We start from the raw sequence: 16,580 nt of genomic DNA, 5'->3' as shown, positions 1-16,580 counted from the left end.
AGGCCAGCGCAAACAACACAATATTCAAAAATTCAGAGAAACGAACCTCGAACAAAATCACCAGTGGCATATATATTATGGACTCCAAGCGAAAATTGACCATACTTACCAAGGTGGTGTCGTCCTTACATGACCATAACGGCTCCACTGGTACCAGCACTCAAAACCAAAAAGATACGCAGAAGCAGTGTCTACGAGCGAATCTGATGAAACGTCATTCCAGTTGCTGTTCAAAGAGCCAGATATCGGAACCAAGCTCGCCTCTTTCGCCAGCTCCAGAAACCACCACCAAAGGTCCGCCAGCCGTCCCCAAGGGCTGGGAAGTGCGGTTTGACCCTATACTGAAGCAGTATTACTACGTGAATATGATCAAAAACTTGATACAGTTGGATCACCCAGAGGAAGTTATTTTACACAGTGATTCGGATTCAACTGCTATTTCCAGTTCACCGTCTCTTGGTCTGGGTTTGGGTGATTCCATTGCAACTGAACAAACTTATTCTTCGTACACTTATGATGATGGCCTACCTGTCAAGGATAAGGCTGTGAAACGGTGGATAAATCGGTTCGGAAAGAAGAAGAGAATAGGTTCGCCTTCTGCTACTCCTTCCCCTCCACAGTCTCCTCAACTGGGCTCTGATTTCCAACCCAGGACGCTGACTCTGTCCTCAACGCCCAGTGTGCGTTCAGGCTTAGTCGACGAAGATGATGACGAAGACGACGATGACGAGAGAAACTCCGAGGAGTATAAGCGTCAACTAGAAGAGCTCAGGGAAATGATGGTTAGTGAAGCTGAGGCTTACAAAATCGATCGGTTGAGAAGCGATTGAGCCATAGCTGTGTCATTGCCGCACTAATAATACTTCATGATGTTTTATGGAGTTATAGTCCTACCTCTTGCCATTTTTGCTGTTAATTGATTCGTTCCTGCGGAGGTTCGAATATCTGTTTTTTTTTATCTTACCCTGCTTTTTTTTTTCTTTGTTTTGTCCATTTATGATCTCACGACCTATACGCCTGGCAGTACCATCTACATACATATATCACTTTCTGGTGTGTGCTGCTCTGTATCCCGTTGGCATCCACTGTTGTATATAGCTTCTACCAACGACTTTTCGAATTTGATGAATAATTTGATGAATCAACAAATTTTGTAGACAATGAAAAAACACTATAACAGTAATCCCATTTGAGTATAGCCTAAATTGCGCTCGCATGATTACCGGCTCGGGGAAGGTCAATTAACCGGGGAATATCTACATGGTGCATATTGATGCAAGGCGTAATGGATCCATGGTTCCAGCGATGTCCAGCGGGAATCTGACAATTATATGTTATGAGCAAATATAATTCAACAGGTCTTGTGGTAGATTGGTATGTTGTACCACTGATGAGCCAATTTTTTTCGTCTGAGGAAAACCACATTTGCCGGCCCTAGCTGTTTGGCAAAGCATGAAAAGCTCCACTGACTTCCCCTCTTCCATCCAAGAGATCAATTAGCTGGGGCAGACCAGACATGCTTCTAGTTAGTCGGTTTCGATACTGAAGGCTAAGGCGTTGATGTCGCATGGCTTTCGAGTTAAAGTAGTGAATGCCTAGTAAATTCCCGGTCTAATGGTGATAAGCCGCGCTCTGTGAGTTCGGCAAAGACTGTCTGGGTAGACCCTCCTGTTCGCTCCTGTCTTGACCTGTGTTCTTCCCTCCATAACTCACACATGGAATATCAAGCTTTGTCACTTTAACGGAACTCCATGTTATCTTCGGACTTACACATCTGCAGTGGTGAGAACCTTGCTTGCGTACCCCGTGTGTGATATCCGTAATTCAGCAGGGCTGTAGACCAAATGGCTCTCATGACATCTTCTTATCCAGCATAGCGTAAAATGGATATTCTTGTCGCCTCAAGAATCGTCAAAACACATAAAAAACATGGTAAAAAAGGTGAAGGTCCGAAAGAGTAAAGGGAGAAATCTCGAGCTAGTGTTTCAGTCATGCTTTCATTGAGTAGAAGTTTCCAAAATGGCTTTCCTAAACATCAACTCTAGTCTCGATCGACTTTGGGTCAAATTAATGGAATTGGCGTAAAAACAAGGGTGTTGGATTCAATTGGTCCATCGACGATCATTTCTTTGACTGATTTGGGTCCTACTGGAACACCTAGCGGAAGTCTGGCCTCAGCTGATCATTATACGCATAAACTTTATCGTAGGTAGTAGAGCCTTACAAAAATGATTTTCTACGAGAACAAACCATAATAGTAGCGGGCTGCATATTAAATAGATAGTTGACGAAACCGTGTCACCCTGTATTGGCCAGGCTCATTGCTAATTGCAGCCTGCTGCAGTAGTAAGCGTGTCTCAAAATAGTAAGGTTAACAGCCTCAACCTCATGGACCTGTTTTCTTAAACGGCCAATTGGAAACCAAAAACGTTAAACTTGTTTTAACGAGATGTTTGAAACATGTTCTAGATTGGGTTGCTGAACCTGATAACCCTAGTCACACAGCCTGCATTCGCTTCTCGCGTACTTTACATGCTAAGAAAGTTTACTGAAATTCTGCATGAATCGGACCAAACGAGTCAATCTTAGTCTTAGGGACAATTAGGCCCACCTCCCTTACCATGTGTCATTTCCTGCACAATACGAAATAAGTCCTGACCAAAAGCCCCATCCTGATTTCCTCTAGTTGTATTTATTTGAGCAAAGCTGGTTAAAGCGTGATAATAAAGAGGCTTTTGTTCAGGAATGACTCTCCCAATTGCTCGTACACTGCACAGAAGCACCCCTCCGCGGTTTCTGTTTATGCAACAGATAATCCCAAAAAGACCACGGATCTCCATAACTGGCGAAATCATTAATTAACGAGGACGTTCCATTTCCGGAAAGTTACGAGAAGCTTCTGCGGAGAGCCCGGGAAATCTCTTAATGCTGTAACTTGCGATTTCAACGGCAGTGGGGTGATTTTGATGTTTACGGTTTACGAGAATATTTACGAGAGATGCGAATTTTGTTAGCAGATCTATTGCTCTTGAGGGCTATTTTGATCACTTTCGAAACCATGTAAAGTTCTTTCCCCTGAGTCTTCCTGTGCGCATGCATATTCTTGCGCTCGACATTCTTCTTCCTAATGTTTGCTCCCTGAATAGTGGTGTATGGTGATTCTGGTGAACATAGTTTTACAAGCTTGGTAGTGCTGGACAGTTTAGACCGCAACTACTGCGGTAATTTTTGATAACACAGGATTATTTTTGATGATATTAGATTCGTATTCAAAATATTGTCCATACAAAAGTGCAATTTTTAAATGCAATTTTACCTACTTCTGACAAATTCTCAGATTTTTCAAAAAAAATCTCAGAATAATTCAAGAATACTTGAGAACTCAGGCACCATCAAAATGAACATATGCTTGAACATATGCTTATAAGTTTGATTTCATATCACAAGTGGTTGTTTTTTTCGGAAGAAGTTTTGAGCTGAGGTCAATCATCAATCTGCCTACTGATCACATGCTGCAAGTCCACAGCCGTACTTTTTGGCCATTCTCTTTGTTAGCTCTACTTTTTAGCCGCAGAGCGAACAATTATTAACGCGGTGCTGTCATCTGGATACCATTTTTTATCATTTCGGACCCTACTCTGTCATCTTCAGTGCTTTGAAACTCCGAAAGAGGGCCCTGTTAATCCAAAGGTCCTCCGGCTGAAGTGATCATCTTGCCCATCACGGCTCCTCCACCGAACTGACCTCCAATTTTAAGAAACAACAAGGTTTTGAAACGTAACATTTCTCATCAAATCCATTTCCCTCCTAAACAAGGGAATGATACAGAAAGGTGATTCAAGAAAGTGCACTAATCGTCTGGTCACATCACCATGGCCCAAGACAGAAACAACATGATCAAATCCGATGTAGTGTAACGGCTAGCACGGTCCGCTTTCACCGGGCAGACCCGGGTTCGACTCCCGGCATCGGAGATCATCAATACTTAGCCAGTATTTTTTTTGGAACAACAAATAAGCAAATTGGTGGTGAGATTTTCATAAATTACCTGACTGCATAATCATGGAGATAACAAAGAGCTAACAAAAACCCTGCATGTGATCACTGAGACCTCAAAGTATTTCTTCTACCAGCTACGATTTGAGATCTGAGATTCATCTGAAATTAGTGCGGACCCTATTTAGAGTTAAAAACAGACTGGAAAAGTATGTTGCTGTGCGCATCGGTCATGAAATAGGGATCGTTCATGTCGAACTTCCAAATGTCGAAGTCGTTATTTTGCGCCTGTGCTTGCAATGGGTGCTGCAGCGGAGGTTGTTGCAGTGGCTGATGCTGTTGACCCTGGATTGGCAGTTGTTGAGCTTCAGTCTTTGAAGTAGGCGACATCGAGTTTGCGATGACCTTCTTCTCTGAATCCTGTTGAGGCTGTGGTGAGGACACATTGGAGCTGGAGGTGGCCATCATCGGCTGTACCTGCTGTTGATGCATTGGGGCTCCATTGGGCTGAGGTGATTGCTGAAAGGCAAAACCATTTACGCTGTTTCCACGAGGTGGTAACGCGTATGAAGGAATGGCAGAATAAGTGTCTCTCGTGAGGATTTCCTGTTTGATTGCGGGTATTGCTGCCGAAGGATTAGAAATTTCAAGCTCGACTTTGCGTAGACATTCACCGAGCTTATCAATGGTGCTGAAACACGGCGATTCTTCAAAGCTGATTTTCTCACTCAAAGTTTTGTAGGTGTCACGTATCACCCTGATGGTGTATGTTTTGTCCAGCTGGTAACCCAAAGATGCAGAAACGTGCAAGAGCTTGAGCAGAAACGCTCCCGCTGTGACAAAGATTGTCGGATAAAACACAGGACTGACACTCACTAGTCTTCTGATGTCATCATCGTAGAGCATTTCCAGAATATCCATGGCCGAGTTCTTGGCCAGACCAAACACCTGGATGACTTCCTTTTGAGGGATAGGCTCATGATGTTCCAAAACCCTCACGTTCAAGAAAAGTTTCGCAAAGTGGAAAGAAAGAATCACTGGTTTCCAGGAAGAGAGTTTGACATGGGCAGTCAGCTTTCCAATCCATTCTGCAAGCCAGCCATTGAGATGGGCATTCCAGGACATCAGTTCATTAAATGGAAGCCGGCCTGATTGGTTCATCTCTTGCTGGTACATCATCATTACCGAACAGAGCTCGACGTTTGCGGTTGCCTTTAGCTGAGTTGGGTCGAGTTTTGTGGCAACAAAATCCTTCCTGGGAATGGTCTCACTCAGGAACATGGGCAGATAAAGGTCTCTCTTGGTCCTGTAATCAGCACCTTTGTACATGTATGGAACCGGGCGATCGTGGATGATTCGCAGCCTCTGCTCAATGATATAGGTACCTATGCCCAAAGAACAGAAAAGTGGTCTTAGCTCAGGGGGGAGATTGAAATCAATCTCTGAATCAGGCAGTAGCCTGCCAATCATATCGCTTGCCATGAGACTCATTCTGAAGCCGAATTCCGTACCCAGCCAAGCACCTGCGATGATAAGACCAAGACAGTCTTTCAACACTTGGTATATAAAGGCTGGGTCTGCGTTTGGTTGGATGCTATTGGGGTCGATCTCTCTCACTATCGTTTCAAATTGCGACAGAAACAGTCCGTGTTTGTTGATCATCGTGCTATCGTACAAGGACGCAACAGCCAAAATCGACGAAAACAGCAGAGGCGAGGTATGCTGCAGTGAGATATCCAGCTTAGGTATCTGGTGGAATATAAGCACAGGCAAATATCTTGCCAATCTCACAGTGAAGAAATTCAACAATTGTTCAATCTCACCCTGAGTCACTTGACCAGGGAGTATTCCTACCTGAGACTGTAGTTTGCGTCTTTTCTGCCTCTTAGCGGCCTCTGAATCTGGTAGATTTGGCACTATCTCACTCAACATCCCGGTAGCCGTTCCCGGGAATGCAGAGTCAAAATTTCTCGTTTTGGGATCTATATCCACGTCTCGCGAGTTCAAGATATACTTGATGGACGGAAGGAATGAAATCCCTCGCCTCATGTTCAACACATCCTGGCCATGCACGTTGGTCATCGGAGAATCCTCAGATTTGCTTGTAATCGTGGACGAATTTGTCGGCGAGGGAAAAACATTAGGCGAAGAGCTGCTGCTCTCATGACTTTCCAACGAATGCTGTCTTATCAATGAGACCATGAGCCCTATAGAGCTCTCAATCTTGTCTAGTCTCTCGTCTATTGCGGTGATGGCCTTTTTCTCGTCAAACTTCTCGTCAAAAACACATTCAACTCCTCTCAGCTCACACTTGTCGCAAATAACAGGCATGGGCTTTGTCTGATCATATTCGCACTTGAGTTTGCTTTTTCGGCAGCTAGCACAGGACTTGTACTTCTTGGGCTGCGACATAGCGGACTGCTGCTGATGGGTATAGGGCACAGGGTATAAAACCGGGTAGTTTGTCAGTAGCAATAAACTAAACTCCAATAAGTGCTGTTTAAACCTCTGATGGAATACAAAGCCGCTTGTTTAGTCGGAGGGGCCTCTGTGGGGGGGCTGTTCCAGTTCTGCAATCTCGTGGTCAGAACAGTCCAACAAATAGAAAAACAAAGTGCACAAGAAAAAATCAGTTTCTCAAAGGAGACCTTCCAATATACCCGCCGCGGTGTTCGCTTCTGCAAATGCGTCTGTGTAAGGTGTGCTCGTGGTGGTGTTGCTGTTGCGACGTGAGATTGAGCGAAAGCCAAACGGGTGCGGTTTAACTTTTCTTTGAGGCCCATGCGTGCACCAACCGAAAGTATTAAGGTCGTGGCTCTTAACCAAATGTTTTCATATTCGCGTTTGGATCCTTAACTATGGGGGTCATCTCCTCGGAGTTTAGATTAGGCCGATGACTTCTACGGAAAGATAAGAAGAGCCTTCGCTACTACTTTGGCTATGATTTTTTGCTTGGTTAATTGATCTAACCAAGTGCGTTCCAGTAAAAAGAACTGTCCAATTGTTCGTTCATACTCTCCCCTAACTCAATGACCCTATACCCTGCAGTTTCCCAGTCCCAAAAGAAAGTGAGTTTCTGTGGTCCTTTGGACTGTTCGCACAGTTTTGTGTAGTCATTGTTATCCACCATCTCCTGCAGATGCTCAGTGAAAAGCTCCAAGGGACAGCTGAAGCCTGGTCCCGTCTGACACCAAGGCAACGGGTAGACAGATTCGTTCATTATGATTCGGACATACTCATTTTTTCCACACATCAGTCTCTCAAGAACCAAATGGCCTGCCATTGGAACTAGATCGCTCACTTTGAAACTTCTCTGGAACTCAATCCTGTCCACTGGTAGACTATCCTGACCTTCATACAAGCCAAATGCAGAGGCGATTGAAATGATATCCGTATCGTGCGAAAAGCTCATGAAGATTTTTTGCTCATAGCCATTGATACCGTCGGAATTCACACCATCCTTTTGGTTCAACAGAGCAATCGATGCATTAACAAACAATGATCCCAGAGCATTGGACATGTTGTAACCAGGTCCCTTGTTGTAGTAAAGATATAAGTCTCTTTGATAGGAAAACCCTGCATACACGTCTGAACTGAGCACCCCGCAGATCGAAGAATTACCCTGTACATTGAGTTCAAAAGCACACGACCTCACTAAGCTGGCAACATCTTCAGCGCTAAGGTCATATCCAGGAGAGAGACTGTTCAGTCTCCTAGCTTCCCGTTCGAGATAGGACGTATCAAACCTGGCAATGTAGTCCTCGTTGGCAGAGTCATCTGCATTGACACAGGCAGCACGGGATGTCAAAGTATTCGCCCCCTGCTCTGAATTCTCCGGAATAACCACAACCTGAGCCTTGAACAGTCGACTTTCTCCCACAAATCCCCTAATGAAAGCTTTTGCACTATCAACTACCCTGGTCTGACCGGCTGCGAAAACTGGCAGCTTGGCTTTTCCACCCCACAAATGCCCGTACTTCTGATTGAATCTCTCCCCTTCGAGATGACACCTCTTCAAACCGGCATATACACCAACTGTTGACTCCATTTCCAGGTCTTTCTCTGGGAAGGCGTACTTCCAGTCTTTGACGAACCCTAACGGACCTTTGTATTCGCTGATATCAGCACTCGTAAGCTTTTTATAGAGACTACAAAGCTCTTTACCAGCACCAATAGTCGGGAATCGCTCGCCATGTCTCATCAAAATCTGGACTTGTGTGACTTCACATCCAAATGGAACATCACTGTCTATTCCGAACCCACTGAAATCAACGTACGGTCCATTAGCAGCTAAGTAATGGAGAATGTTGTACTGCTCTCGGGATGATTGATTATACGGCTTTCCAGTGGCTGCATGTAGCAGGATAAAGATCAAAAATGAGGAGACTGCAAACTCCGGAAACTTCATTGCTGTTAACAGTACAACGTATGCGGTGGGGTGTTTGCCGGGACTCTCTCACACTTGACAAAGCTTCTGCCAGACTATTGAATACTTTTCTGGGCTGGTAACACAACCTGCAAGTAACTGGGTATCCGTCATACAAAGCAAGGTGGTGAGCAGACGTGATGTGTCCCCGCTTACTGAGAACGTGCTCCAAGATTAGTTGCACTCAATGGGCCGAGCCTAGCTCTGCGGCTTTAGTGCGTCAACCAAGTACATCACCAAGGCTCCCGTCTGCGCCATAAACCTTTCTTAACGTTAATTACGCTATTAAAGAGCTGTTAGCTGACGGAAACAAGGAGTAAGTCTGTTATTCATAAAAAAGGATCTGGGTTTGAGATGTCTATATGAAACAAATTTTGGCAAGGGACTACTGAACCGAGCCAAGCAACTCTACAACTCTTCCACCTACAACACTATTACGGTTGTATATCTAGGTACCTAGTTTGTATCAGTCTATTAATCTAAAGGGCATGATTCCTGCTTCGAAGTAACAACTCAGGGTTGCGAAGCGATATGTCCATAATTTTTGCCACAGGGTATATGTCAATGGTGGTTATATCCGGTCTGTTAGGCCTTGCTTGAACTGTTTGTGGTGGAGGATTCTGGCTCCAATTCAATGGTCTCGTACTCTTCGATGTCCCAATCCCAGAAGAAGGTGATCTGCTGTGGATCCTCTTCAGGCAAGTCACAGATATCGACAAAGTCGTTCTTTGCAATCTTCTCAGTCAAATAGTCGGTGAAGTCTTCCAAGGGGCAACTGTAACCGGGACCAGTGTGACACCAAGGCAGAGGGAAGACAGCCTTGTTATTGAGGAGCCTGACATATTCGTCCTCTCCATCGGAAAGCTTCTCAATGATGATGTGACCTGCCATTGGAACAAGGTCGTTCATTCTGAAGCCACGCTTGAAGTCGATTCTGTCGATTGGTAGATCCTCAGTGTCGTCGTACATTCCAAAAGCAGACCCAATGACGGTGATATCGGTATCATGGGTGAAACTCATGAAAAGGTTCTCGTCCTGCTCTTCGTTAAGCAAGGCGAGAGTAGCATTCACAAAAAGGGAACCAAGAGCATTGGTCAAGTTGTATCCAGGACCCTTGTTGTAATACAGGTCCAAATCTCTTTGGTATGCGAAACCAACAAAAACATCAGGACTCAAGACCTTGCAAATCTCGGAGTGTCCCTGCACATTCAAATCATAAGCACAGAACTTGACCAATGTGTTGACATTTTCAGCAGTCAGATTATAACCTGGAGATTTTGCGTTAAGTCTCTCGGCTTCTCTATCGAGGTAAGTGGTGTTAAACTCAGCAACATAGTCCTCGTTGGCAAGGTCGTCGAAAATGCTACATCCAATGTTAGCAGTCAAAGTGTTGGCACCTTGCTCTTCGACCTCTGGAAGGACGACAATTTCAGTCAGGTTGAGGTCTTCTCCAAAGAATCCTCTGGCGAAAGCTTCAGCACTTGCAACTACTCTTGGCTGACTGGCGGCAAAAACTGGAAGAACCGAAGAACCGTTCCACAAATGCCCATAGTTCTCCTTGAAGTATTCACCTTCCAGACGACACCTCTTCAAACCGGCATAGACTCCCTTGCTGGATTCTGTTTCCAGACTGCTGTTTGGGAAAATATATTTCCAATTCTTGATGAACTTAAGGGGTCCCTTGTGGGAGTGAACTTTAGTGTTGTTGAGCTTTTCGTAAAGGTCATAGAGTTCTTCCCCTGCACCGACGGTGGGGTATCTCTCTCCATGTCTCATGAGGATGTGAGCCTGGGTGACTTCCAATCCGAATGGGACTGCGGGGTCAATGCCGAATCCCGAGGCCTCAACGTAAGGTCCATGGGCAGACAAGTAGCGAAGAACATCATACTGCTCCTTGGAGGCCTGGGAATAGGGTTTGGCCAATACGAGGTTGAATAGCAAACATAATGCGAGCCAAAGAGGCTTCATAACAGACATTGTGGCCATTTTGGGTCGTGTGATATGAATTAAGGGGAAACAAAAAGAAATTGGGTTGAGCAAAAGAACTTCTATTTATACTGGATATTGACAAATGCAGGAACTTATCGGTATCGTCCAATTAGGCATCAGGAGATACTGTTTAACCTAGAGAGTATAGCCGATAGCCGAAATAGGCTTGAAGAATATGGTAGTTAAGCCCAATTAGGTAATGTTCGATTTTCGGGCAGTGCATTGCAATTGCAACTTGGTCTCAGGTCGAGCATTTTTCACTCGTGGTACTCCACATAGTGTTATCAGTAGATCGTTACATCCAATGTCTCAGTTTGATTTGGACGAGCCATTGACTTCCTCCGCACGTCCGGGTATGTTTGTGCATATTTTGAGTGTTCAGAAGTCCCGAAACTAACTCATTAACCACAGCTACCAATGCCACCCTCACCATTCGCATAGTGAAGTCTTTCCCCTACAGAAACGTCAAGAACTATATCCTGCGAGATGTAAACCTTCGCGAGCTCACTGCCCATGATCTACTGGACAAGGTGGTGCAAATCATCAACACAACAGGTTCGTTACGGCCCTACAGAAATGTTGTCTACGACTCTTTGAAAATCTATACCCATGCCCATGGCTCCAAAACCATGAATTTGGTTATCAATCTGGATCACGACGATTGGGTGTTGGATGTGAATAGCAGCAAGAAGCTGATTGATTACGGGATTGAGAACGAGACTGAGCTTTCCATTTACAACAAAGCGGACTACGGGGAGTTCGCCAGTAACCCTCAAGAACTCTGGTAACGCCTGATGGTTAATCGAGCTGACGGATTTTCACTGGGTGCACGATAGAAATTATTTTCGCGAGAGCACGACTTCTCCGGTTTTGATGGGTCACGCGAGAAACCCACAAAAAAATTTCAAAGCCCTACGAAAAGTGAAAAGTTTGTCTACAACTGTTTGATTGTCACATGAGTAAGTATGTATATTGTTTTTTAGCGGATTGTGATAGCATTTGTGATAATGGGTTGCCATTGTAGTATTCGTGATTAGATCAAAAAAGGTGGAGTCTTTTCAGCGCATTACACTGAAATTCCGTTATCACCTCTATGGCATCGCGGAGATGTTTCACTATTCCTCTTCTGGAATCAGCTTGCATCTTGGATTAGCCACGATTCTTCTATTTTTTAGAGGATGCGGGATATGGCTAGAATGCGGAATGGAGCAGAATCTCTGCTGGAAATCGGGAAAAAATTGAAAAAGAGTTGAGCTGCTGTTTTAGTAACTGATAAGTTCCCGATTGCCAATATAACCAGTTGACCAGCTGACCAGCTGACTACCAACCCAAAGCAAAAGTCGAATTTTCTGATGTCTACCCCAAAATTTATTGGGTAAAAGGCGGAGGGGTCCAGTCTTTTTGATCCGTAGATCTGATGACCGCGCCCCATTCACTTAGCATTTGGGTCATCATCGAAACTTCTGTGTGCACGGCGCTAATGCAGTCTGATCCCAGCACCAATCTAGACGGCAGGCGCCTGTCCTTGAATAGCTCGATGCCGTGTGCGAGGTTAAATATTTGATACACGAGTTTCGCGGGATCACCAATTTCTTTGCCTTCCCAGCTAGTAAAGTCTGTTCGGCTTTTTTCCACAAGCGGTGCGTAGTCGGTGATGGTTGGGTCGTGGTTATGGAGCAGGTCCTGGACCCCATCGAGGTTGCGGCACGAAGCAGACTTCCTCACCATTCCCGGTTCAATAGCGATGGATCTCAGACCAAAATGCGAGATCTCGTTGTCAAGACAGACACTTAACTGACTAAGTGCAGCTTTCGAGGCAGAGTAGTAGGAAAGACAGGGAGTAAACTCGTAGGCGGATCTGGATGACACATTGAGAATCAGACCCGACTTTTGTTTCCTGAGATAGGGCAGAACACAGCGATTGACTCTAGCAGGTGCAAACACGTTTGCCTGGAATTGAGTCTCGAGATCACTAGCTGGGACCTCTTCCAGAGCTCCATAGCTGACATAGCCGGTATTGTTGACCACGACATCGATCCTATTGTAGAAGCCATAGGCCGCGTCGATCGCCTCTTTCACATTGGCTTCATCACTGTTGACATTCAGATTAACAACCATGGCACCCAGCTTCTGTAGAGAAGTTGAATGCAGGTTCGTTATCACCTTATCGCCCTGACCCAGCGCGTACTCCACAAGCTCGTGTCCTATGCCCTGGGGCGAACCGTATATGAACCAGACTTTGGACATGGGGATATGGTAGAGGGTGCTTCCCTTGATGAGATTTTACAAGATCGCATGTCTGGGGGCATTGCACTGTATATAGTATAGCGTGTATGCAAGAAAATATATTTTAGGTTTCCGGAGATTGTTATCAAATTTCAGATGAAATATTTTCGTGCGGCGGGTCGGCGGCCCGATGCGCCTTCCCAAAGAGGCAATAGAAGCTCATCTGCGAAGTTTGTTCTCTGCGAGGCAACCCCTTTTCGGTAAGAGAGGCATCATTATAGATCTCTTGGGGTGTTTCTTTTCCGGACATCCAACGGAAGAGGTAAGTGAGGCCCGCAGAAACCATAGATCAAGAAAAAAACACACGGGGATGGTCAACCTGACATATGCGCCTGCATGCAATGGAGCCAGTCTACCTCGGTTTTCAGATAAGGTCATTCTGCCCGCAGATATCCTGGAGCAGTTGGTCAGCGCTCGTGGGTTGGATTTGCCACATCCGCTGTTATTCGAAGCCCGAAGCGGCCAGGCTCGGTGTTTTGTGGGGGTAAAAGAATTTTCGTCGGACGAAGGTGAGGTTCAGTTGCCATCGCTAATAGCCGATAAGCTTGGTTTAGCAAGTGGCGACACCGTTGCAATAGAGGTTTGTGACGATGTGCCGCGTGGTACCAAGTTGAGTTTGAGACTGACCGAGATTTACCCCGAGATCATCAACTGGAAGTGGTTTTTGGAGGCGAATTTGAGTTCTTATACAACTCTCACCAAGGGTGACATCCTGTACATAGAGAAGCCCCATAAGGTGTACGAACTTATAGTGGCAGAAACTGAGCCAGCGAACTCGATTTGTTTGATAGATACAGATCTCGATTTGGATATCCAGCCTTTAAACGATGAAATGGCCCGGGAGATGGCAAGAACAAGTTCAGAGCAGAATAACCAGGATCCACCTTTAGAGCTCCAATTGGGTCGCTCCTACACTGTGAAGACCAACTCTACATTTCACGTCCTAGATGCTGATTCCTTTACACCGAGCATAACCGCAAGCCTTCTGGTAGGAGACAGCGCGGATCCGAGTGGCTTCGATCTTTTGGTTTCCACAAATAAATATGTGGCCAAGGATAGCTTCATTTGGTCTTCTATTGCTGGCCCTAAAGGCTCGGCTAACTACGTGACGATTGACCGGGCTTCTCCGCTTTTTGGCAAGACTCTTTTCGTTCTACCGGTCAGCTGGACGGGCATTAGCTCATCATTTGAACTACGCATCGGCTCATCCGAGCAAATTATGCCGACGAAATCCGATAATGAGATCATCTTGAGTGACCAGAACATCGAGTGTTCCAATTGTGGGGCTACTGTGGCCAAAAATTCACTGTTTTTGCACCAGAATTTCTGCTTCAGAAATAACATCAGATGTCCAAAGGGCTGCGGGAAGGTGTTCCTAAAGCATGTTCCTGAATCCCACTGGCATTGCGAGGATTGTAACTCATATGGAGATACTCCCGAATCTTTTGACATTCACCAGTCTTTGAACCACACGGAAATGTCCTGTGAAGACTGCGAGGAAAAGCCCTCGTTTGTGAACCGCATAGCTTATGCATTACACAGAGCAACTGTTTGTGAGGGACTGCTTCACGAATGCCAGTTTTGTCATCTCGAATTGCCTCGTGGAAAGTCTACAGCCGAAGCTAGACTCTTGAGCTTCTCGGGCCACGAGTTCGACTGCGGCTCAAGAACCACCGAGTGCCCGAAATGTGACAGGATAACCAAGCTCAGAGAATTGAAATCCCACCTACAACTCCATGACCTCGAGAGGAGCCATTTACCCGTTCCCACTGTGTGCTCCAACGTCAACTGCGTCAGAGTGTCCAATGGCACCAACTCGCCTGGCCTGTGCGATGTCTGTTTCGGACCCTCCTATGCTGCAGTTCACGATCCAGATGGAAAGAAACTACGGTCACGACTTGAGAGAAGATATGTGATTCAATTGACCAAAGGATGCGGGAACTCTTGGTGTAAGAATCCCGAGTGCAAGTCAAGTGGCTTGCAACAATATGGCAGCATGAAAGAGGTTATCGAGCACGTTACGCGCATTCTCTCGAGATCTCAGGAACATCTGGCTTTCTGTGTGGATGAAAGCACAACTAAGAAAAAGCTGCTTGTGGACTTTGTGATGGAAGACCCTGGCCTCAAGTTTGCTTACGAGTGGGTTTGCAAGGGAGTTAATGAGGTAGACTTGAACGACAGCAACGAGTCTGGAAGAATTGCGAAGCTTTACAGTTGGCTAGAGGATAATGCTCCAGAACTTGCATAGGCAGACAAAGATTTATAGCATGAGTCTCATCGAAACACTGAAATGGTATCTCGCATATTCGTAGAACTAGGCATATGAATATCTAAAGTCGTGTGCAGATCAGTTTTGCCCGTTATCTGCAGCCTGGCCTTTAACTAAAGCTTTGCCTCCAACAAGCCCTGAATCGACTGGCCTGTTTCAGCTGTCAAACAAAGGTAAACTATATCTCAAGCGATAAGGAGAGAGTTCTGATCGGAAATGAGTGCACCGATCAACACAGAAGAGCCAAGGTTTGCTCAGTTCAAACTGGTCCTCTTAGGTATGTGCGATGTTTGGGGGAAAACTTAGGGGTCAAAACGTCATTGTGTTTGCGTTTTAGTGGGATCTTTTACTAACGTAGTTGATACTACTATAGGAGAAAGTGCAGTTGGAAAAGTATGTGAATAATATCTTGGATACTTTTTTATTCGTGTTTACTAACCACAACCAGTCATCCATAGTGCATAGGTTCGTGAAGGACTCATTTGACGACTTCCGTGAATCCACCATTGGTGCCGCGTTTCTGACGCAGACCATTCTGTTGGACCACAATACCACCGTCAAGTTCGAAATCTGGGATACAGCAGGCCAGGAACGTTACAAGTCGCTGGCTCCAATGTATTACCGCAATGCTAACTGTGCACTGGTTGTGTTCGACCTCACTAAGCAAGAGTCGCTGGAGAAGGCTAAATCATGGATAAAGGAATTGCAGAGACAGGCAAACTCAGACATCGTGATTGCCCTCACCGGCAACAAGTTAGACTTGGTTCAAGAAGACGAAGGTGCTAGAGAGGTCAGCGAGGACGAGGCCAGGGCGTATGCCAACGAGCTGGGATTACTGTATTTTGAGGTGAGTGCGAAAACTGGCCAGGAGATTAAGGAGTCTTTCAAGTCCATTGCAGAGAAGCTACCGATCGAAGAGAAAGTCAATCCCAGGCAGGGCAGAAGGTCTCGGAACGTGGACTTGTCGAGGCCAAACACAAACGACCAACAAGCCTGCGGTTGTTAACGTTAGATAGCTTCTTTCATGTTTTCATCTTATAGTGTTGGGTAGGTTATTTGATCGCTGAAATTTCAAGTCATAGCTATGAAGTAGTTCCAAGTGATCATCAAATAATAGTCATTAACACCTAATCATCCAATGCTGGGCTCACTTTTTAGCCTTTTCTCCCTTCTCTAGTTGCTCCATTGTCTCATTTACGCTTGCAGTCAACTCCTTGGAATCAACAGTTCGCGTTTTGCTATACTTTTCAACAAGTGACAAGATCTCTTTATTCCTCGAGTTGGTAGCAATTGATCCTTGCAATAACGCAGCCATCTTACCTTTATTCTTAGTCAAAATTGTAGGATCCTCCTTAACTTTCTCCTCTACAAGCTGTCGCAACATATGCTGTAAAGTCTCGTGTTCTGACTGCGTAATTTTTGGTTAGAGCTCTGTATTTCTTTTAACAATGATAACACTTACACTCTGCTTGAAGTCTGATAACAGTACTTTTCGCTGCTGGTCGAAATATCCCTTTCGCTTGTACAAGCTACTCAAACCCTTTGCATCCAAATCTCCCTCTGACATACTGAACCTCTATTTATGAAATGAGTAGTGGATGGCATCAGGCTTGT

At 45.3% G+C, this 16,580-nt stretch overlaps 9 protein-coding genes across 9 annotated transcripts; 4 read left to right on the top strand and 5 right to left on the bottom strand.

The window, feature by feature from the left end:
- Positions 1–77: 77 nt before the first annotated feature.
- Positions 78–830, top strand: KUCA_T00001566001 (uncharacterized protein; the record flags this gene model as incomplete). The annotated part of the gene is made up of 1 exon (XM_022603759.1): positions 78–830. The coding sequence occupies one exon, from the start codon at positions 78–80 to the stop codon at positions 828–830; it is 753 nt and encodes a 250-aa protein (XP_022457608.1).
- Positions 831–4,176: 3,346 nt separating this feature from the next.
- On the bottom strand, positions 4,177–6,408 carry KUCA_T00001565001 (uncharacterized protein; the record flags this gene model as incomplete). The annotated part of the gene is made up of 1 exon (XM_022603758.1): positions 4,177–6,408. One exon carries the CDS (start codon positions 6,406–6,408, stop codon positions 4,177–4,179), a length of 2,232 nt encoding a protein of 743 aa, XP_022457607.1.
- A 553-nt stretch (positions 6,409–6,961) lies between these two features.
- Positions 6,962–8,404, bottom strand: KUCA_T00001564001 (uncharacterized protein; the record flags this gene model as incomplete). The annotated part of the gene is made up of 1 exon (XM_022603757.1): positions 6,962–8,404. The coding sequence occupies one exon, from the start codon at positions 8,402–8,404 to the stop codon at positions 6,962–6,964; it is 1,443 nt and encodes a 480-aa protein (XP_022457606.1).
- Positions 8,405–9,007: 603 nt separating this feature from the next.
- Positions 9,008–10,408, bottom strand: KUCA_T00001563001 (uncharacterized protein; the record flags this gene model as incomplete). Its single annotated transcript, XM_022603756.1, has 1 exon — positions 9,008–10,408. One exon carries the CDS (start codon positions 10,406–10,408, stop codon positions 9,008–9,010), a length of 1,401 nt encoding a protein of 466 aa, XP_022457605.1.
- Positions 10,409–10,715: 307 nt separating this feature from the next.
- On the top strand, positions 10,716–11,199 carry KUCA_T00001562001 (uncharacterized protein; the record flags this gene model as incomplete). Its single annotated transcript, XM_022603755.1, has 2 exons — positions 10,716–10,764; positions 10,823–11,199. 2 exons carry the CDS (start codon positions 10,716–10,718, stop codon positions 11,197–11,199), a joined length of 426 nt encoding a protein of 141 aa, XP_022457604.1.
- A 580-nt stretch (positions 11,200–11,779) lies between these two features.
- On the bottom strand, positions 11,780–12,658 carry KUCA_T00001561001 (uncharacterized protein; the record flags this gene model as incomplete). The annotated part of the gene is made up of 1 exon (XM_022603754.1): positions 11,780–12,658. One exon carries the CDS (start codon positions 12,656–12,658, stop codon positions 11,780–11,782), a length of 879 nt encoding a protein of 292 aa, XP_022457603.1.
- Positions 12,659–13,007: 349 nt separating this feature from the next.
- KUCA_T00001560001 (uncharacterized protein) lies at positions 13,008–14,945 on the top strand (the record flags this gene model as incomplete). Its single annotated transcript, XM_022603753.1, has 1 exon — positions 13,008–14,945. One exon carries the CDS (start codon positions 13,008–13,010, stop codon positions 14,943–14,945), a length of 1,938 nt encoding a protein of 645 aa, XP_022457602.1.
- Positions 14,946–15,182: 237 nt separating this feature from the next.
- On the top strand, positions 15,183–15,972 carry KUCA_T00001559001 (uncharacterized protein; the record flags this gene model as incomplete). The annotated part of the gene is made up of 3 exons (XM_022603751.1): positions 15,183–15,243; positions 15,340–15,363; positions 15,425–15,972. 3 exons carry the CDS (start codon positions 15,183–15,185, stop codon positions 15,970–15,972), a joined length of 633 nt encoding a protein of 210 aa, XP_022457601.1.
- Positions 15,973–16,113: 141 nt separating this feature from the next.
- On the bottom strand, positions 16,114–16,533 carry KUCA_T00001558001 (uncharacterized protein; the record flags this gene model as incomplete). Its single annotated transcript, XM_022603750.1, has 2 exons — positions 16,114–16,374; positions 16,429–16,533. The coding sequence occupies 2 exons, from the start codon at positions 16,531–16,533 to the stop codon at positions 16,114–16,116; spliced, it is 366 nt and encodes a 121-aa protein (XP_022457600.1).
- Between the last annotated feature and the right edge of the window lie 47 nt (positions 16,534–16,580).

This window comes from Kuraishia capsulata, genomic scaffold (genome assembly GCF_000576695.1).
Source record: "Kuraishia capsulata CBS 1993 genomic scaffold, Kuraishia_capsulata_scaffold_2, whole genome shotgun sequence".
NCBI classification, from domain to species: domain Eukaryota; kingdom Fungi; phylum Ascomycota; class Pichiomycetes; order Pichiales; family Pichiaceae; genus Kuraishia; species Kuraishia capsulata.
Note: the sequence above shows the minus strand (reverse complement) of the source record. Positions and strands in the feature narration are given on the sequence as shown.